Source organism: Phoca vitulina, unplaced genomic scaffold (assembly GCF_004348235.1).
Source record: "Phoca vitulina isolate PV1807 unplaced genomic scaffold, GSC_HSeal_1.0 scaffold9, whole genome shotgun sequence".
NCBI classification, from domain to species: domain Eukaryota; kingdom Metazoa; phylum Chordata; class Mammalia; order Carnivora; family Phocidae; genus Phoca; species Phoca vitulina.
The window spans coordinates 51,500,239-51,522,911 of record NW_022589712.1 but is presented as its reverse complement, the minus strand read 5'-3'; the positions used below and the strand labels follow the sequence as shown (position 1 = coordinate 51,522,911).

At 42.6% G+C, this 22,673-nt stretch overlaps 1 protein-coding gene across 1 annotated transcript in view; it reads left to right on the top strand.

Annotated features, from left to right (window-relative positions):
- Nucleotides 1-22,673, top strand: part of ARMC2 (armadillo repeat containing 2) — a 103,529-nt gene that overhangs the window by 3,528 nt on the left and 77,328 nt on the right. Inside the window, exons 2-5 of the mRNA XM_032408115.1 lie at nt 4,911-5,171; nt 5,858-5,930; nt 14,908-15,079; nt 22,464-22,671. Of these exons, the coding sequence (XP_032264006.1) occupies nt 4,954-5,171; nt 5,858-5,930; nt 14,908-15,079; nt 22,464-22,671 (671 nt within the window). The 5' untranslated portion in view covers nt 4,911-4,953. The remainder of the gene's footprint in view (nt 1-4,910; nt 5,172-5,857; nt 5,931-14,907; nt 15,080-22,463; nt 22,672-22,673) is intronic.

Genomic DNA, 22,673 nt, shown 5'->3' with positions numbered 1-22,673 from the left:
GCTCTCTCTCTCTCTCTCAAAATAAATAAGTCTTGAAAAGGGAGAGAGAGAGGAAATGGAGTTCAGCGATTCAACAAATGTGGACCTTCAGCCGTGCCTCACATAGGGAACTGTGGCTCAGAGTCGGGTGAAGCAGCACCAGGGGTGTAGGGGGAGGGTGTACTGACAGAGGCCAGCCGGTGACCTTGTAGATTATGGAGGAGGAGCACCTAACTGAGGCTGGAGGACAGGGAGAGGCATATCCAGGAATACTTCCTTGAGGACCTTTAAGAATTAGTTGACTGATTACATAAGAACTACCTGATTTAGATATTAAGATACCTCGAAGTAGAAAATCCCCTTTTGCAGTGTTTAATAAATAGAAGAACTACCTGATTTTGTCCCTTCCAGTCTTTTCCCTCCTTCCCATCCTGCCCACTCCTGCCAGATCACATCATGCCTCCAAATCTATTAATTGCTCACCAGCTTTTTGTGTTTCTTGACCTGCCATTCAGTTCTCTCTCTGGTCCAACTCCAATCTGTATTTCCAGAGCTCATTCTTCTCCAGCACACAGCCCAAATGTTCTTGGCACTCTGCCTCGGCTCACTCATTGACTTCGCTTGAAATTCCTTCTCTACTCTAGACCTAATGTCAGCCACATGCTTCAAATTCAGCCCATTTTTCAGAACCCAGCTCAAGCATCACCTCCTCCAAGAAGTCTCCTTGACACCTTCTCCCAATCAGAAATCCCTTCCTTTTTTTTTTTTTTTGTAACCACATGGGAGTTATTTCAGTGTTTTTCATTGCCCCCATCAGTTCCTAGCTTGTATTAAAATCATTTGGGTACAAGTAGAGTTGACATTCAGCGGGTACACCCCAAGAAAGCTGCTCCAGGTATGAAAATATTGGCATGTGTCTGTATTGGTGCATAAATAGCTGCAGCCCCAAGGCCTCTGACGGCCCTGCCTCCTTCCACCCCATCTCATGAGTAGGAGCTTGAATGTCATGTCTGGGCACATGTCACAGCTTCTGTGCTATTGTCTAAGACTTCATCCTTCACAAAACTGTTGTAGGGATTCACTGAGATGATATACTTGAGACTGCTGAGCATAGTGCTTGGTATGAAGGCAAATGTTTAACTAGCATTGGTGGTCCCTCTTGCCTGAGAGTGAAGACAGTATTTATTCCTGTGTTCCCAGAGACCCGAGGGCTTTGCACATAGGAAACAGTTAAGCCATACTAGCTCAGTGGATTTGTTCCAGTTGTCAAGAGAGTTTGTAAAGTTAAAATTTCTTTATAAAATAAAAGTTAAAATAGTGATAGTATTGTGTCATGGTTCAGGCGTACTTTACTATAAACAGACAAGCTTTCAAACTCTGAGTGATTGTTTAAGTTGGCAAAAATCCTCTATAGTAAGAATTTGTAATTTAACAAAGGAAAAAATCCTTCCCTCGCCCCTAAAAACATGCTTCTAACTCAGTTCACTTGTGTCACTGAAAATTTCCATATTTGATTTAGTTCATGATATATTAATATTGATATAATAATAATAATAGATTAACTGCAGATCTTACATTATTGAAACTGCTTCTCACAATGTAACTGTTAAGGTTTGGGAGAAAGAGAAAGGAAGAAGGAGAGAGAAAGTTGTTTTAGAATTTGTGGTAAAAATATATGAACAAAAAGATTTTTAAGCCCATTCTTCTACATTATTTCCACCAATATTTGATCAATCTAAATTCCTGTGTGCCCAAATAAAGTACAGAATTGTTAGCACTCAACTTGAGTAAATATTCCTGCTTCATTACTCCATGAAAGAGTATCGTTTTCCATGCAAACTAAAACACAGGCTCTCAGTCAGGAATGATGGTCCATTATTGTTCATCCAAAGCACTTTCTCTAATCTTTTTTAGGTTTGCCAGATCACCTTTGACATTGCTAGACTTATTAGTGCTATGTGGGGCCAAAGGAATCACAAACCTGATTTGGGCTCTGGGAGAAACCTATTCATTGTGTAGGAACTTCTCACTAAGTGGTATACCTTCTTACTGCAGTGGGCCTTTTAAAAACAAACAAGCAAACAAAACTGATATGGCCACTTGAGTTAGTTGTGATGGGACTGAATTTACAGAATTATGCATCCAAAAATAATACAGGTATCCCCTTCTTTCTGAAGGTTCGTGTTATATCACTTTGCTTTTATGCAAGACCTGCAATAGCTCTGTCTTATAAAAGCAGAAGTCCTCTTCAGATTTCTTGGTGAGTGAAAACAAGTTATTAATGTAGGTCTCGCATAAAAGCAAAGCGGCAGGGGTGCCTGGGTGGCTGTCGTTAAGCACCTGCCTTCAGCTCAGGTCAGGATCCCAGGATCCTGGGATCGAGCCCCACATCGGGCTCCCTGCTCGGCGGGAAGCCTGCTTCTCCCTCTCCCGCTCCCCCTGCTTGTGTCCCCTCTCTCGCTGTCTCTGTCAAAAAAATAAATTAAAAAAATAATTAAAAAAAATAAAAGCAAAGTGGGGGGATACCGTACTCTTCACACCATTTCGGCTTACCAGAGTTTTAATAGGAATGCTCAGCTTTTAGATGGCAGGGAAAACCTGCATATATAGCTCTACAAAAAACACTTTATACGTATTTTAAAAAATTAGCCTTGAATATTTTAAAAATAAACAGCCAGTCATATCAGAAGCACTAGAAGTAAAATGTACTTGACCTGTCATAGTTTTTTTTTTTTTTTTGAAGATTTTACTTATTTATTTATTTATTTGAGAGAGAGAGAGAGAGACAGCATGAGAGGGGAGAGGGTCAGAGGGAGAAGCAGGCTCCCCACTGGGCCCGGAGCCCGATCCCGGGCTCGATTCCAGGACTCCGGGATCATGACCTGAGCGGAAGGCAGTCGCTTAACCAACTGAGCCACCCAGGCACCCGACCTGTCATAGTTTTTGTTAGTTGTATTAATGTACATGGTTTTTGGAGACCTTGCTTAAATTCCAAATCCTGTATCAAAAATTCCTAGAAAGAAAATACCTAGAATAGGACTGCTTATCGAGTAATTTTTTTACTGTTTTACCTCACCTGGCCTTTCCATATGAAAGGAATAGCATAAAAACCTGCAACTCATGTTGGTTTTAACATTTAAAAAATTTTAAATTAAAAAATGTGCTCCAAAGGCTAGTTTTTTAAAGTATTAGTCTTTCTCTGTAAATATTTATCTGTGCTGGCCAATCAGGTATTATGACTGACCAAAAATAATCATGTACATGACCAATTTTCAAAAGTAATAAAGTACATTTAACATTTAAAAAAAAGAAAAGAAAAGAAAGGAATAGCATATCATTTGTAGTTTTCATCATACTCTTTACCTCAAAAACTTTTAGGGTAGGGCCTGGGTAGAACTAAACAAATGTTCTTGTTGTCTGTTGTTATATAACAACTTAATGTATAGAATCATAATATAGTAAATCCTCTTTACTTGTCTAAGGAATCGTCTGTTGATTCCACTTATGGAAATGAAGTCTTTTTAGTTTCCTTGGGCATATGTCACAAAAAAATGTTTCTTTTTTGCAAAAGTTATTCTAAAATTAGGCACTGAAATATAGGAAAAATTTCCAGGCCTCTTTCTCCTTAGAGATATAATATTTTCAGGGATCTGGGTTGTTGTTGTTTTTTTAATGAACACCTAATACCATATAGTAATGAGAATTATGTTTTCTAAATCTGGACTGTTTTCAAATTTAGAGCTATAGAGGTGTCCTGCCAAGTTAACCAGGCGTCCCTGGGGACACACCAGCATTTAAGAAGAATCTGCCTTCTCATGGCCCTTGCACATGACTTTAACTGAGAAAGCTAGCCTGGGAAAGAATATTTGATGTTGATATTTGATATTTATTCATCTAGGACACTATCTCACATGGAAGGTGATTTGAATCCATTCATTCAAATACATCATGGGTAAATGTGGGGCTGAACCTTTCCCTGAGTTTACAAACTACATTTATAAAAGCAAAAATAGCTTGGAAATAGGCCCCATCTATCTAAATCTAACCTTAAACTCGCAGTTTGTGTGCAGGACAATAGAGGGGAAAAAAAGGAAAATTTAGTTAAAATTTTAACAGAACCCCCCCAGTGGTTTTTTTTTTTATAGAATGGAGAATACGAGATGATTTTCTCTTCCTCGTCTGTCCTCTCTCATGATTTATCCTCTTTCTCTCCAGGTTTAGCTTTCATCCTGGCTCTCTTCCCTGTACATCATTTCCCTTGAGTGCATGTATTCCCATAGGCATAACTGTGCACATCAACCTGTATTTTTGAAAGCTTTTCTTCCACCCTGATCTTCTAACTGTAACTGCCTGGTAGATTTTTAATTAAAAATTGTTTGTGAGGGGCGCCTGGGTGGCTCAGTCGGTTAAGCATCTGCCTTCGGCTCGGGTCATGATCCCAGGGTCCTGGGATCGAGCCCCGCATCGGGCTCCCTGCTCTGCGGGAAGCCTGCTTCTCTCTTTCTCACTCCCCCTGCTTGTGTTCCCTCTCTTGCTGTGTCTGTCAAATAAATAAATAAAATCTTTTTTAAAAAAATAAAAATTGTTTGTGACAGCGCACCTGGGTGGCTCAGTCAGTTAAGCGACAGACTCTTGATTTCAGCTCAGGTCATGATCTCAGGGTTGTAAGATCGAGCCCCACATCGGGCTCCACGCTCAGTGCAGAGTTGGCTTGGGATTCTCTCCCTTTTCCTCTCCCTCGGCCCCCCACCCCCAGCTCACAGGCTCTTTCTCTCTCTCAAATAAGTAATAAATTAAAAATCTTTAAAAAAAATTGTGACTTTTTCTAGTTTAATATAGAGGAATGGCTTAAGCATATGTAGATGGGTTTAAGTACTCTTTTCTAAACTCCTGGATGAAAATAGTTAATATTTTGTACCATATATTTGCAGCGTGTGGTGTCTACCTGAAGAACATTTTACGTTAAAAGGAAAGATGCTATCTCCAAATGATAAAAAGTTAGAAAAGCTGGATCCATTTTATCGACCTTCTATGTCCAAGCAGAAGACCAGTGCGGAGATCATAAGTGAAGCACGAAATGCTTTAAGAACAGTTGGGACCCAAAGACCATTTACACCACGGGAAGACCAAAGAAAACTATTCGGGCCTGCATCTTCAAGAACACTGGAAAATAGACCTCCTTCCTCCTTCAGGTAATGACATTTCTCTTGCTTGTACACTTGGATATGTAAGCCACCAAATGACATTTTCCCTTAATTCTAGTTATGAATAGTTGTTTTTTTTTTTTAATATTTTATTTATTTATTTGACAGAGAGAGAGAGACAGTGAGAGAGGGAACACAACGGGAGTGGGAGAGGGAGAAGCAGGCTTCCTGCGGAGCAGGGAGCCCGATGCGGGGCTCGATTCCAGGACCCCGGGATCATGACCTGAGCCGAAGGCAGCCGCTTAACTGACTGAGGCACCCAGGCGCCCCTGAATAGTTGTTTTTTTAAGTTTGATGTCTGCTAATTACACCTCTTGTATCTATTCAAGATTCCTAAAGATAAGTCCAGACCTTGGGTTCAAGAAGTTGCTTTGGTTTGAAATGGTGAATAGTGGTTGTCATACCAACTCTATGAAGTGATATGAACAGAGCTTTTTAAAAAAATCACTATATACATTTCTTCTTTTCATTATTCAGTATTTTTTAATTCCCCTAAAAGCAATGAAAAAAATTAATAAAATGTTTTAAGTACTATGATTTTTTTTAAATTTGCTTCTTCCTCAAGGCTTATGCATTAAATGCTTTTACTTGTTTTGGGGCTAGAGTTAAATAACATATACTAGAAATAAATGATTCTTCACAAACTAATATTTCTGTTCCATCTCCTCTGCTAGCCTCCATGCATCCAGTTTTGAGTCATCTGATTCCAGGCCCATCTCTGGTGCTCGTCTCAGTCCGCTAGAGCTTGTGAGTACTTTATATTACCATGAATGCTGTGAAATGGAATTGGCCCAACATACTGGGAATCAGTACTTATATATGCTAAGAAAAGGATCACATAGACTTAAGTATACTGATAATTTAATATAAAAACAATTTCTTTTATATTTTTTCAAATTTAATGTTTCGAATCTAATGAAACACTTCTATTATTTTCCTATAATTTAATAATAAGAATATCAGAAATAGTAACCTGGCAAACAGAATGTTTTACATTTTTTGTTTTTCACAATTTTTTTAAGTTTATGCGTATGTTATTTTATTTTTAATAGTAACATATACAAATAAATTATATATGTATGTACATAAAGAGTCAAAGGTTTGTTACCCAGAACACTCCAGGGGTCTCCTTTCCCCTTATTCTTCATTCTACCCTTACCAATGACTCTCACTTTAAACTCTTTTGGCACCTTCTTTTGGAGTTTACATCCAAAATTTTAAATAACAGTGTCTTATTCCTCTCTGACTTATGAGTTTGAGGAATTATCTAATGACTTCTCACTAAGGAAGATGAGGATTTAACTCTTATCTGTCCTCCCACACATCCTCACAACACATTCATCCTTTTTGTCCCCACTGCTATGCCCAATATAGATATATCATAATTTTGGTTAGATCCCTTTTCTCTGACTATGATTATACAAATCCTGTTTACAACAGAGTCTTGAACTAATGATGATTACTTCTCCTTCCCCACACCACTTTTTGTTTTCCCTGGTGTTAATAATTGCCTTGCTTTTGTGTTTTGTATTATTACCATTTCAACTCCAAATCTCCTTCACATATTCAGGTACATGAGGTATTCTGTTGATTCATCTTTTTGGAGAACTTTCCCCACTTTCTCCCAAACCATTTACCCTTGGTACTTGCACACAGCTTGCTTCTCCCTCTTGTGATGGCTTTCCTGTCTCCTGTATCCCAAGTTTTTCTCTTTCTTGATTTACTTTTGGAGTACTTCCTCCAGTAGCTTCTAGAGAAAGGGTTTATGGGAAGTACTTTATTTGAGACCTTGATTGCTGTTTTTTCTCTCTAGAAGTTTGTAGGATTTTTCTTTGTTTCCAATGTCCTGACATTTCATGGTAATGGACCTTTGTGATAGTTCGTTTTCATCCATTGTGCTAGGCACTTTCAATGAAATCTCATGCCCTTCAACTCTGGGAAATATCCTTGAATTATTTTGGTGTGTCTTCCCCTCCTTGGTCTGTTTGCTCTTTCTGGAATTTATTATTCCAATATGTAGGAGTCCCTGGACTGGTACTTCAGTTTTCTTTTCTTTTTTAAATTTTTATTTCCCATCTTTTTTTGGAAGAGACTTTGTCTTCTAATCCTTTTATTGAGTTATTTTCTTTCTGCTACTGTATTTTTAAATTATTTAATTATTTTTAATTTCCTAAAAGCTTTTTCCCTGCTCTAAGTTATCTTTTATTATATATAGTATTCTTGTGTTTCGTGGTTATAGCATCTTGTCTGAGTATATTGATGATAATTTTGATTTTTGAATTATTCCCTTCTTTAAAATCTCTGTTGTGCTTTGTGAATGTGTGTGTGTGTGTGAATGTGTGTGTGTGTGAATGTGTGTGTGTGTGTGTGTGTGTGTGTGTGGCTTAAACAACAGAAATTTATTTTCTCACAGTTCTGAAGAGTAGAAGTTGAAGATCAAGGGGGCATTAGGGTTTATTTCTATTGAGGCCTTTCTCCTTGGCTTGTAGATGGCCATCTTCTCCCTGAGTCTTTACATGGTCTTCCCTCTGTGTCTCTGTTGCATTTTAATGTTTATTTTGGTTTCTCTTTTTCATTTCAGAGGCTCTCCTCTGATAGCTCATGCTGCTAGTTTGGCTGCTCTTATTTGAAAGTAGAAGCATGTGGAATAGATTGGTCAACCCATAGGTGGTACCTACCCACATCAGGGAGGACTAGCTGGGCTGTGTTGTTTGTGAAACCCAGTAGTAGTATCTTTAGGGATTAGCAGTGTCTTTAGGGATTTCCCTGTGGCTAGTTAATTCTCTAAAGAAGTATCTTCTAAGCTCTTGGCCTAGAGGATAAATGCTGGTTGCTAACTTCCAAGAACCAGCTGGAGGAAGAAGGTAGGAATACCTAGCATTCAGTAGGTAAATATTCAGTTAATATCTATATTTATCATAAGTACCCTGACACTTAACTCTGCATGGTTAGCCTGATTCAGAGACCTCTGTTTTACCTTCTCTATGGAGCAAATCTCCCAACCATGTAGCCTGACTACATGGAGCTGGGAGGGAAGGAGTTACACAGACTTTCAGCCAATCCTTGTTATTTCAGTCTCTTCCCCTTGTAGCTCTGCTGCCACAAGTACCTGGTGATACCAGTCCCTTAGACTTTCATGGAATGGGGGGTGTTAGTCAAGCTGTTTCTTGATTTTTATTACCGTATATATGTGTGCTTATTTCTGTGTGTGTGTGTGTGCGTTTGTTTTTGATGAACTATTTGAAAGTAAGTTGCAGATCTTTTAAGCCTTCATGCATAAAAATTTAAGTGTGCATCTCATATGAACAAGGACAATCTCCTACATCACTACCATATTATCATCAGAGCTCAGAAAATTAACATTACTTGGTTATATCATCTAATGTACAGTCCATGTTCAAATGACCCCAGTTGTCTCAAAATGTATCTTATATTCTTGAACTACTCAACAAAATGCCGCCATGAGGAAGGTTATGCTTGTTCTCGTATTGTAGATGGCAAAAATAAGGTTCCAATATAGTAAGCACGGACCAATGTGCAATAAACACTTTGCCAGCCATTGTTGACACATAGTTTTTTACATTTGCAATCTTGGAAACCACTTGGGTTTTGAGCCAGCTACAAGAGGGCCCCTGGTTTAGAAGCCCAATGGGTCTACCTTGTTGTAGAGTGGCTCTCTGTGTTATGATTCTGGCATTTGACCCCCTTGAATTGTTTTAAATATTCTGTAGTTTGGGGAGATTCACTCAGTTTGGGCCTATTCTATCCTAAAAATCTCTAGTTCTAGAGTTAACCTAGTCAAAGCCAGTCCTTGTCAAACTGGTACAGTTTTTGGACTGCAGGATTAGGTATTAGGCAGAGTAATATTGACATTTGCCTCTGTTTATGGTCATTTTAATTATATTTCTTTACTGCAGAATGGTTAGGTGCTATGTGCAAAGTAAAAGTAGACCTAGTAACCCATGTTGAGTAAAATAACTCCTTTGTTTGAACTCCTTTTGTTATAGGAGATTATGTAAGGGTCTTAAGTATATATTTCATTTTAAACTGTAACTAAAGTTTGGAGCCCCCAGTCAAAAAATTCTGAAAGTGAACTTATACTACCTGCCCCTCCACCTTCTTTCCTCTTTTCCCTTTCACCTTTGAGAGAGCCGTCTGACTCCGAGACCCACTGTCCTGGCAAAGGGAGGGAGATTAAGAGAAGGAGGAGTGCAGGAAGAGGGAGTGGGAACCAGGAGACAGCTGGAGGCTTGGACTGGGGTATCTCCTAGTTAAGGGGCTCATTTGCTGAAAGAATTTGTGAAGACCTAAGGGACTGAACTTCAGCACTTTCTGGCTCTGGGTTACTTTCTCAGGCGAGTTTGCCTTTTAATAATTCCTCAGCTAGCAGCCAGTCAAGGAAGAAGGACCAAGAAAGCAGCCCATTCAGCTCACCTCTTTGAGCTTTTATGTTTTCCCCTCTCCCCATTTCGACCCCACCAGCCACCCACCCCCGGGTCCGGACTGTGCTCCTCCCCCACCCCCATACCCTCTAGCAGGTGGTGGGCTGCCTCCCCTCAGGGGTGCCCTGGCCCCTGACCGCTGGGGCCTTGGCTGCCTGGCCTGACTGGCTGGGCAAGGTCCCCATGAGCTCCTGTAATCCTGTCAGACAGGAGGGAAACATGTATACCTACTTGCTATATCGGTGTGGCCCTGTACATCTGTTTTCTTTTGTAGCAGCTCCCCACCTTCCCACGACAGCTCTGACACATGGAGCTGTTGTTGGGTGGCAGTCGTTATTTCTGTTTTCATTCTGCTACCCTGGTTAACTGGTGTTCAGATTTATATACACAGGAACAGCTGCTCTCTTACTTTGGATTGTATGAAGTAGGAAAAGAGATGTGACCCTGCGAATAAATAGGAGGTTTTTGTCTTTCATCATTATTTGTGTCAAACAGAATTCTCCCTGTGTTTCCTAAACCTACAAAGTCTAGTTGTTTAGGCCCCAAATATTTTTATTAAACTTTTTATTGACATGCCGAAGAGACACACATATAAGAGTGCAGCTTGATAAATTTACACAAACTCACCTCACTCTGTAATCAGCATTCAAAAAGAAAAAATAGATTATTACCAGCACCCCAGAAGTTGCCTCCCCAGGGTGACTACTGTCTTGATCTCACAGCATAGATTAGGGTTTTTTAAATTGTATTTATTTATTTTAGAGATAGCGAGCAGGGAGAGGAGTGGAGGGAGAGGGACAAGCAGACTCCACGCTGAGCTCAGGGCCTGATGGGGCTTGATCCCACGACCCTGAGATCATGACCTGAGCCAAAATCAAAGAGTCAGACGCTCAAGCAACTGAGCCACCCAGGCGCCCCCAGCATAGATTAGTTTGAGCCATTTTTTAAAATTTTACAGGAACCAAGCTCCGAGTATTTGACAAGTAAAATAATATATTTTTAAAAGAAAGGGACTTGGAATCCCATATATACCTTGGGGATAGGGGAAATCCAGGGTAAGAGAAAGCAGAATGAGAATGTCAAAGCAGTGTTTTTTTTTTCTGTCACTATTCCTGAATGGGAACATTGCCACAGTGAGTCACATGCTGAGAATGACAGAGGAGCCCAGCATACCTGTGGAGAAAATCATAGTAGTAGAGATGCACATACAATTGCCACATCCAAAGGTTATGTGCTTGTAGGAATTTTTTTTTTTTTTAACAGCTTTAGTAAGGTATAATTGATACACAATTGTATGACTCAGGGTTTTCCAGAAAAAAAGAACCAGTAGTCAGATAAATACATACATACTTATATACAGATATATAGAAAGAGATTTATTTTGAGGGATTGCCTCACATGATTAGGGGGGCTGAGAAGTCCCCGGGTCTGCTGTCTGCAAGCCAGAGGCCTAGGAAAACCAGGCCTGAAAAGCTATGGGAGAGAAAGTAGCAGGTAGCTGGTGGTGTGAGTCCCTGTCTGAATGTGAAGGCTCGAGAACCAGAAGCACCAGTGTCTAAGGGGAAAAGATGGATGTTTCGGCCGAAGCAGAGAGGGCAAAAACACTCTTCCTCACTTGCAGGAATTTTTAATATGTGCTTTCTAACTTCCAAAAGGTCTTTTAGTGTGTGTGTGTGTGTGTGTGTGTGTGTTCTGTTGCTCTACAAAAGAAATCCTAGCAACTTTCTGAGGTGGGCTGTGGCCGACTCCCCTTCCCATAGACTAGGGGAGACTCCGCCTTTCTGTCTTGTGACCCAGAGGAACCATGTCAAAAACTGGTCAAGGCCCACCATGCTGGGGTAAGAGTCAAGGCCAGGCAGATTCTTTAAATGTTCTAGGAATTTTATCTTGTTCGATTGGGTTGTTCTATGAGAACAGTCTTTCATTCTTCCACAGACTCCAGCGGTTTTATCAGCCGGAACAAATCCTACAATCTGACTTTCCCAGTGTCCTTAATTATACTCGAGTCGCTGGTTAGTGTCATGGCACACAAAACGAGGGAGGTGAGGTCCTCAAGGGAAAATTTCAACGTCCTTGCAATGTTCTCTGAGTTCGAAAATGAAGTGAATCTTATAAGAAAAAAGTTTTTACTGTTTTGCTGCATAAAAGCCAATTTGCTCCTCAAAGTGGAAGAACGTGTTGTAGAAGCTGGCAGGATGGAAATTGATGGCTTGTTTAGCCGTTTTCCCTTGAAGAACTAAAAATGCTTACATGTATTACTTTATACTTTACGTAGTCCAGTGAGATATGTGTTTAAATGGAATAAATAATTTTTGTTAAGGACAGGAGTCACATGGGACTTATTTTTCATTATACAAACAATGACAGATTTTGCACTTGGAAAATAATGTCTTTTATCAAGGAGCAGTTAAGGGGTTTTATCTTGCCATCCAGAGATAATTGGGTTATTTTCTTTTGGGTAAAAATTAACTTTGCACATGTTCCCTTTTTATAAGATCTTTTACTTAGTACCCAAAACATTTATAATGGTTAGGGCATCTATAAAAGAAGCCATTTGCTTTATTCACATTATTATTATTTGGCAGACTTTTCAATCTTTGTTTCAAGATTCAAGGTACCTGCAGAGTACAGGCATTCTGAGATAAGACAACCTCATATGTACATTTAATACTGAGATTATCCTTATGTATTTCATCTTTCATAACTATAACTAAAGTGCTTGTTTTCCTGTATTATACTCTTACCTTTTTTGTTACCAATAGCTTCATGGTCTAAGTCACATTCTTATGAATATTTTGCAACAAGGTAGGGAGACTAGAAAGTAAAGGGACTATTAAGTAAATATAGCATAATTTATGCAGACAAGTGAGTGTTGTCTCCTTCAGAAGAGACCCCTCTGAATTCAAAACCTTTTTTCCAGTAAGGTTGTGTCAGAGGCTAGGGTCTTGGCTTTTTTTTTTTTTTTTTTAAGATTTTATTTATTTGAGAGAGAGAGAGAACAGGCATGTGCGCATGAGTAGGGGGAGGGACAGAGGAATTGAGAGAAGCAGACTCCCCTCTAAGCAGGGAGCCTGACCTGGGGCTCAATCCCAGGACCCTGGGATCATGACCTGAGCCGAAGGCAGATGCTCAACTGACTGAGCCACCCAGGCGCCCCTAAGGGTCTTGGCTTTTGACACTTAAAAGTAACTTGGAAACAAATCTGTTAAATAAAGGGTGAAGGGAGCTAGCATTTCTCGAGCCTCCATAACAGGAGTTGTACGGATGTCAATGTCCCTGCAAGAAGGAGACTATCTCCATGTGATAGCTGGGCAAGTTCAGAGAAGTAAATGGCCTGCCCACGTTCACATAACTAGAAATGGATTACACTCCAGTTGGATTTGATCCCAGAGTCATTTACTCTTCCCCTATATTAGGCTGATTATTTTATTTACCCTTTTTCTGTGTTTAGAAAAATGTGTCTCTAAAGTCATTAAGCTAATTTTTTTCTGTCTGGTTTATGGATTGATTCATATGAAATGAACAAGAGGATACAAGAAATATTTTTAAAAATATCATTATTAAAATAAGCAACTGCTTAGAAGGAGAACTCTAATATGTTCTATGTTCTATTAACGTATATGAGAAAATGAGTGTTTGAAATTATGTGTTATATATGATACATAACCACACCCTCACCCATTTTTCCAAATCATCTTACTTGAATTGCACACTGGATTTCTTTTTTTTTTTTAAAGATTTTATTTATTTATTTGACAGAGAGATAGCGAGAGCAGGAACACAAGCAGGGGGAGAGGGAGAGGGAGAAGCAGGCTTCCCGCTGAGCAGGGAGCCCAATGTGGGACTCGATCCCAGGGCCCTGGGATCATGACCTGAGCTGAAGGCAGACGCTTAACGACTGAGCCACCCAGGCGCCCTCACACTGGATTTCTAAAAAATGTGTTGATTTACCTATTAGATTGAAAGTCACTCATTCACATATTATGTAAGTGATTTTAGGAACTTTAACTCAATTGTTTTGGTTAGAGAGCTAAAAGCACCTGCTGCCATAAAGTTACTCTTTCATAAACAGATAATCATGTTAAAGTTGGAGGGAGGAAGGGCGGATCACTAAGTAACACCAAAAGTGGGAGTTTAGGTCCCTGTGAGTTTCTGGCCCTGGGTTGGATGCTACCACCATCTGGAGGTGAGACTACAGGGTGCTCTGGGTGGCATAGTGCCCAGTGCTTCAGTGCTGGTATTTTTTAAAGTCTTTAAGGAATTGGAATTTTGCCAGTAATGTTCATTTTCTAAGGGTATCAACATGGAATTCTTGAGATGTAGAAAATAAAACATTTTTAAAAAGATTTTATTTATTTATTTAAGAGAGTGAGAAAGAGAGCACAAGTGGGGGGCGGGGAGCAGAGGGAGAGGGAGAAGCAGACTCCCCGCTGAGCAGGGAGCCTAAAGTGGGGCTTGATCCAAGGACCCCGGGATCATGACCTGAGCAGAAGGCAGCCATTTAACCAACTGAGCCACCCAGACACCCCAAAACATTTTTTAAAGATTTTATATTATTCATTTGAGAGAGAGAGAGAGTGGGGGGGACAGAGAGAGAGAGAGAGATAAGCAGACTCCCCAGTGAGCGTGGAGCCCAGTGTAGGGCTTCACACAGGGCTCCACACGGGGCTCGATTCCAGGACCCTGAGATCAAGACCTGAGCTGAAGTCAGATGCTTAACCAACTGAACCACCCAGGCACCACGAAAATAAAACATTTTTATATTGTAATTCCAAGACAACTTCTTGTTCTTATGTTTTAGACTTTATAATCTAAATTATTCAAGAATTTTTATATTCTTAAAAAAATACTTTTGTGGAGTCCAAAATATGTAAAGAGAGTACTTATATTCCACATACTCCTTGGCATATACAGGTACTCAGTGTTATCTGAGCTGGCAAGAACACAAAAATTTACAAAACATTTTGACTATATTATATCAAATTTTACAGTCTCATACAGATATCTATTTCCTAGCATGGATAAATTGTTTTTTCAAACATGCTAAGCATGGTAATAGAGTATTTAAAATGATATTTTTATCATTTTAAAATATATATTTTATATATATATCCATCCCACATTAAGTAAAATGGGCCAGCGCGATGTAGAATCAGGTGGCCAGGACGAAGCCGAGCAGCAAGCCCTGTGTTCATCTGGAAGTGTCAGCACCAGCTCCAGGGGGGTGAGTCTTATTTGAGACATGGAAACTCTTGCCAATCATTTGAAAAATCTCTTTCCAGAAACCGAAAGCTCCAGCATCTCCCACCACGGAGGAGGATCCTTCCCTTGCCTTTCCCAAACCCCCAGTGGACCCTGTGAAGATCAGAAGAATAAGCAGTGCTCGGGCTCGCTTATTCAGGGCGGCCTCCCAGGGGGCCCTGCTGCCTGACAGGACCCTGCCTCCTGCTGAGTGTAAGGCTGGGTCACATCCTTTGAAATCTGGGGGCGGGCATTGTTTTTTTGAATTGGCACACAAAAGCTATTTTTACATGATTTTTTTTTCAAACCCCACAGGATTTTTACATTAACTAACAGTGAATATTGTGCAAACCTGGTTAAGAAACAGTGTTCATATATTTTTCTGGGCAATTATGAAGAATACCTAGATAGCACAGTTTTTTTTTTTTTTTAAAAGATTTTATTTATTTGAGAGAGAGAGACACAGCTAGAGAGGGAACACAAGCAGGGGGAGTGGGAGAGGGAGAAGCAGGCTTCCCGCGGAGCAGGGAGCCCGATGCGGGGCTCGATCCCAGGACCCTGGGACCACAACCCGAGCCGAAGGCAGACGCTTAAGGACTGAGCCACCCAGGCGCCCCAGCACAGTTTTTTTTTTTAAAGTTACTTGGTAGGAAAAGAATATTTAGGGTGTTTTCTAATGAAGGGGTTCACCGGTATTGGAAATAAATGATTTTTAAATCAGTGTTCAAACAGTTGTTAATTTCATCAGGCACATTTAAGATTCATACGATGTGTGCTAAGCTGAGGTCTTTGAAAACACCTTTCCAATCCCATGTGACAATGTAAGCTAAAGTTGGATGGGGCTTTTCCAGTTCTTTTCCACAGAATTGCTAGTGGGTATCTAAACCTGGCAACAGAGAAGCTACAAACCTCAAGTTCTAAGGTGTGCCCCAACCATTGGAATCACCCCTGTCCAGAGTATACTAAGAGTTTTTCAAATTCTGTAGGAAATGACCCATTATTGAGATGGCAATCAATTTAGTGGATCACCAGCATTAAAAAAAATGAAGTAGGAAAGAATGGAAAACATCAGGGCATATAGCAGACAATAAGGTAAGTATTGCTTCAAAGAGACCTTACTGTGGTCATAGACATGTGTATTTGAGGTCATATTACCAATTTACTATATATTTATATTAAACTATATTGTGAATTTATTATTATTATGTGTAGTCAAAAAGTTGGAACACCACTTTACCAGGGGCTGACCGAACTGGCCCTCCTTCAGTCAGTAAGGATTGAGGAAGAAGGGTAGGTTTACAGTCACAGAGAGATTATCCGAAGATGGATCCCAAAAGTTACAAGCCACCGCCTGAGGATCCTACTTGCTTGACATACAAGCGTTTCCTTTTAGTCACCAACATTTAAATGTAGAAGATCTCATGGAAGAATCCAGATTTATGACTTTTTGTGGAAAATTGGAAGATCTGGCAACACTGGTCCCCCATTCCATGGAGCACCCACCCCCCGTTAGCCCAGGGTGTGAGCTGCAGTTCCCTATGTCTCCCCAGACCGCTTTCCTCATCTCCTGGTGCCTCAGATCCCTCGTGATCCCTGACGTAGCCGAGGAGGTAGAATCAAGAAGAAAGGAAGAGACAAAGAGGCAATACAGGGTGGGCAGATCACACCATAACGGATGCTGTCGTGGGATGTATGATTAGGCAACTTGCTTTACCTCGATGTCCCAGTTTGTTTCTTTTCTAACAGTCAATCAGATATTTACTGAGCCCCTTCTAAGAGCCAGGCACCACCCTAGGCCCACAGGGTCTTGCCCTCAAACAGCTTGTGAGGGGAGATAGACAGTAAACAGGAAACCAAGGAACTAAGATAATTTGGGTTCCAACGAGGGCTATGAAGAAGATAAGCAAGATGATGGGCTGGAGAATGTCCGTGGCAGGAGTACTCTGTGTGACCTCAGGTGGCACCGGAATGTGTCCTTGAGGAGGTGGCCCTTGAGTTGAAATGTGACTGAGAAGAAGGCAGCCATGTAGAAAGCTGTGGACAACGTGCCCACACTGGGGACAGCAAGGCCCGGAGATGGGAGGAAGGTCACTCAGGTGGTGGACGACCCGGAGGCCAGTGTGGCTGGAAGATGGTTAACCCTGGGGACATGGAGGGAGCTGAGGCCACAGCCCAGCAGGACCAGGCTGGGGGAAATGGCCCGGACTCTATGCTACCTGCCCTGAAAAGCCAGGGACTCAAGAAAGGGACTGACCTCATCTGACTTAAGTTTCTCAACCAAAGCTGCACATTAGAATCACCTGAGGAGCTTTTCAAACGTTCCAGCACTGGGGACCCAGTCAGACCAATTAAATCAGAAAGGATTGGCAATTGAAGGAGCAAAGTCCTTGCCAACATAAGAGGGATGGGATCTGGACCCAGCGTCGGGGGTGAGGTCAGACCTCGCTAGGAACAGTGTCACTCCTTATAAACGGGGATGGCCGAGCTGGTGGGAGGGTACCGTTTTTGCTGGATGTTTGGCTTCTGAGCCTGAATGCTGCATACGCGTTTCCTGGATTTAGCTCTTAGCTCTCGGGTGAGAGTCCTGCTACGTACTGAGCTGTTCATGGCTCCATGCAGGTGACTGCGGGGACGATGCCTCACCCGCCATCCGCATCGTCTTTGCTTCCCTCATGGCTTTGCGCCTTCCCTCCTGGGCCCCCGGCCCATGTCCACGCACCCACCGCACAGCGGAGCTCTGGGAGGTGCCATCTGCGGCCGCCATTTCCCAGCGCTGAGGCCATCCTCACGCCTCCCGGGGGTCGGAAGTGTGTCTTCATTGCCGTTCTTGTACCCCCCCTGTTTGCAGGTGCCCATGCCTCCTCATCCCCGAGGTCTGGGTCCGCACTCAGGAAACAATGGCAGTAAAAAGTCATTGTCGTTTTAAAAGCCCCCATTGCCCCCATTGAAACGATATATTTTAACGCTCCAGCCTTGGAATCATTGTCATTTGTGCAGGGGCTCCCTGGGCTTTGCTCCGGGGTCCCTGTTGTCTAGCAGAGGTATCTTGCGGTGGGTGACTGGGTGACTGAGGCTGTAAAGGCAGCTGAGCTTGGAGACAGAGGGTGCGCCCTGCCTTCGACGTGAAGTCATTTGTGGCGGACTGCCACAGGCAGGGCGGGGGGTGTGGTGGCAGCTTCGGAATTCCCGATTTAAGAATGAAAGGGGAAGAGATGTGTGTCGCCACGTTCAGAGGACCGGCAGTGTGATCGCTCCATGTTCAAACAGGCCTATTGGCCGGAGGCGACAGTGTTGCTAAGGCCGCCCGGTCACTCAAGCTGGACAGGGACCGCAGGCTCCACCTTCTCACCGTCCCTGTGCTCTGTGCCTTCGCAGAGCCCTCGACAGGCTCCCTAAATGGGCTTCCTAAGTGTCTCCTGGCTCTGCCTGTTCCTTTCCCACCACTGCTGCACTGCTGTTAGCACCCCTCGCCTCGTGTCTGGTCTCCTAGGGCCCCTGTCTGGCTCCACCCTCAGCTCACCGAGGACCCTGCTCTGCCGGAGCAGCCCGAAGAGCCTGGAGAAACCAAGCTGCCAACTGCACAGGGCTGTGAGCGGCAGCCTCATCCCCTTATCCCAGTGGACGGACAAAAATGATTACTGTCTGTGTGTGCCATGTGGGACAAGGGGACAGGGGGCAAATACAAATCGGATTGCATCATCTTCTTGCTGAAAACCCTTCGGAGGGCTCCCTATGCCTGAAGGAGTGTTTGCCAAACTGAGTCCCAGCTTTCCCTTGGAAGAGGGGTTCAGCACTCAAATGAGTCTGCCTGCTTCCTTCCCCTCGTGGAGAGTCCCAGTGCACACGGGTCTATTTGAGGGCTGGTAAAGATGCCTATTTAATCTTAATTCAACCCAGCATTTTATAAAGGTGCTCGACTGGGGAATCTGTCTTTTGAAGAATGCAGTTTGGGAGATACTGGCCTGGCACGGAAGCTGGCAAACTTTTTCTGTAACGGACCAGAGAGTAAATATTTCAGACCAAATGAATGGGACATAGAGTCTCTGTTCAACCTACTCAACTCTCCCGTTGTAGTGGGAAAGCAACATAGACTGATTTATGGCCACCGGAACTTGAATTTCCTGTCATTTTCACATGTTCCAAAATAGTGTTCTCCTTTTGAGTTCTTCCCAGCCATTTAAAAGTGTAAAAACCACTCTTAGTTCTCAGGCTGTACAAAAACAAGAGGCAGGCTAGATTCAGCGGGTAGTTTGCTGACTCCTGGCCCAGCGGAGGAAGTCCCTGCCCCTCCGCATGCACAGCTCTGTAGCAATCTGGCCCCAGCCTCACATTCCAGGCCCTTCTCTGACTGTCCTTTGCCTCCCGTGCACCAACAGTATGGACCTCCTTGTGGTTCCCCACACCTATCCTGCTGCTTCAAGCCTCTTGCAGGATCTGCTATATAATTTGCTGGACCCAGAGCAAAATTAGAATGTGGAGCTCCTTGTTCAAAAATTATTGAGAATATCTACATGGCGACAGCAAAGCATTCAACCAAGTGTAGGGTCCCGCTAAGTGTGGGACCCTGCTTGACTGTACAGCTTATATACACATCAAGCTAGCTCTGACTGCGGACTTTTGTGCCTTTATCTCAGAACTCCTTTTTGCCTCCTGTTAATCCTTCAGAATACTTCTCAGGCTCTGCTTCCTCTGTGAATCCTTCCCTGCCCAGTTCCCAACCCTTCAGGACTCTCCTATTCTCTATGCTGCCCTTACCTGGCCCAGACCATGCTGTACTGCATTTCTCTCTTTACACGTCTGCCTCTCTGTCTCCCCCGTTAGGCTCAGCAACTTCAGTAGGAAAGAGGATTTCTTTATTTGTAGCCTGAGAACCTAAAACGGGGACTAGTATATAGTAGGTGCCAAAGTAATGTCTGTGAAATGGTGAACTGTTCCCACACAGTAATACTGCTTATTGTAGACTTTTGAAGTTCACCCACGATCCATTACAAAATTAGTACAGCGTGCTACAGACATTTACCAGGGACACACAGGGCATTTTTCCTCATGCTCGGTTTAACGGTGGACCTCCATCAGGAGTCAGAGTGAGCCCCAGGGCAGCTCCTCACTGTAGTAGTAACTGGTGAGCTCCCTCCAGTAGATTGTGAAGTTAGAGAGGCTGCAGCAACCCTGCCCATGAGTATGGGTGTGCTTCGCCTCTAAAACAGGAGCTCCCTGATGACTGGGACTTCTTGTTCGTCCCTAGACCCCCAGCACCCGGAACAGCACCTGACACAGAGCAGCAAGTGCCTAATAAATATTCATGGAGTACATGAATGAAAGAAACCAATGCTAAAATGTAGGAATAGGCTAAAAAATGCATTACCTAAAACAAAATCTGTGCTTTGTAATTCAGTAGTGAAGATATTTAAGGCAGCGTGGTGCCACAGAGAGAGCCCTGGATGGGAAGTCGGGATCCTTGGGTTCCCTTAATAATGATGACAATAACTTCTAGGTTTGGAGTAAATCACTTTACTAAGCCATATCATTTGATTCTCAGCACATCCCTAAGAGGTGGGGACCACTGAGGAAGGTGAGAGAGAAGTTGAGTGACCTGCCTGCGTCACTCAGCCAGTCCTTCACCCTAGGTCTGATGGAATGCAAAGCCCACGCTCTTCGCACTCTACAGTCCTGGCCCTCCCTGAACTTGCTTAGTGAACCTAAACAGGTCACGTAACGCTTGGGTTTTCAGTTTTCTCATCTGAAAAATGAAGTTTAGACTAGCCGATCCCTAAGGTTCCTTTCAGTTTTAAAATTCATTGTTTTGAAAGCAGGGAGCTTAGTTGGAGTGGACTAAGTGGTTTTGTTGGTTTTTATTGGTTTGTTCAAGTGCAGAAAAGGAAACCTTGAGTTGTTCTGGAGAAGCTTGCAAAACAGTACTTTTCTTTATGAATCTCATCCCCACATTCCTCTTTGAAAAAAAAAATTAAGATTTTATTTATTCATTTGACAGGGAGAGAGAGAACAAGCAGGGCGAGAGGCAGAGGCAGAGGGAGAAGCAGGTTCCCAGCTGAACAGGGAGCCCGATGAGGGGCTGGATCCCAGGCCCCTGGGATTATGACCTGAGCCGAAGGCAGACGTGTGACTGACTCAGCCACCCAGGTGCCCTTGAAAAAAATATTTTATCGAGACTCAAGTGTGGTAGCAGCATCACAGATGAGCTATTCCTAATGGCTACTGGCTGATAAAGGAACAGTGTAGTATCGTAAGCCTAAGAATCTGCGGTCATACACACGATAGATGTTTCAGTTTAGAGACTGGATTTCTGCTTGTAACTCTTATCATCTTATTCCTCTTTACAAAGCCTTATAAGCCAACGCCCTCCTCTTCTCACCTCCTAGCAGTGATGTATAAGGCCGCCACAGTCTGGGTGCTGCCCCTCTGCTCAGCTCTCTTCCTCTTCTCCCTCACATCCTCCACTCCTGTTGGGCCTTAAGCACGCCAGGCACACTCCTGCCTTAAGACCTCCATACCTGCTCTTCCCTCTGCAGGGGATTCTGTCCCTGGTCAGCCTGTGGCTAGATGCCTCACCGCCAGTGCTTACCACGTCCACCCTGTTCAGAACTGCTGCCTACCCCCATCCCCAATCCTCTTTAATTTTCTCCATTTTTCTACTTTGCTTTTTTCCTTAGCACTTATTATCTTATATCATGTACCTCATTTATTATGGTATATTATTTATTATCTGTTTATACCTAGTAGGATGTAAGCCCTACAAAGTCAGGGATCTTTGTTTCCTCACTGATACCTCCCAAGTGTCTAGACTGGTGCCTGACATCAGGGAGGCCCTCAGTATTTTTTTTTTTTTTTTAAGATTTTATGTATTGGGTGCCTGGGTGCCTCAGCTGTTAAGCGTTTGCCTTCGGCTCAGGTCATGATCCCAGGGTCCTGGGATCGAGCCCCGCATCGGGCTCCCTGCTCAGCGGGAAGCCTGTTTCTCCCTCTCCCACTCCCCCTGCTTGTGTTCCCTCTCTCACTGCCTCTCTCTCTGTCGAAAAATAAAATCTTAAAAAAAAAAAAAAAAGATTTTATTTATTTATTTTAGAGAGAGGGAGGGAGAGAGAGAGAGAGAATCCCAAGCAGGCTCCATGCCCAGCATGGAGCCCGATGCGGGGCTTGATCCCATGACCCTGAGATCATGACTTGAGCCAAAATCAAGAGTCAGACACTTAACTGACTGAGCCACCCAGGCACCCCAGCACTCAGTATATTTGAATGAAAAATTGTTAACATAATCAAATTTAGGAAAAGGAGTCATTGTTCTGGGATGCAGAAGTGTTTATGTGGATTGAGTTATTCATAAGCCTACATGAGTGCATGTCCTCTGGTAGACTCTGGGAGAGTAGAGAGGAGATCCCATTCATTTTTGATGAATTGATGCTGCCAGGCCTGAAATAATGGTGAGGTCTTGTAGATTTTGGTCACACAATTCCAGACTTGATTATAAGTCATATAAAAAATTTTAAATTGTATAAATTCTTAGATTGAAAAAAAATACTGAAATAGTGATTCCTAAAATCAGAACGGCTTTGACAACACATCTCCTTGATTGTTACAGCAAAGAAGACAGTGGAATCCAAGGAAACAGTTGTGATGGGGGATGCTATGGTGAAAATCAATGGGATTTATTTAAGAGAATCAAATGCCGTTGGCCACTTAAAGAGTCACCCACTTCAGCTAACTTATGATGGAGGCTTCAGTGAAATCAAGAAGCAAGAAATGTTCAAAGGGACAACATCCTTGCCATCTCATCTCAGAAGTGGAGGGT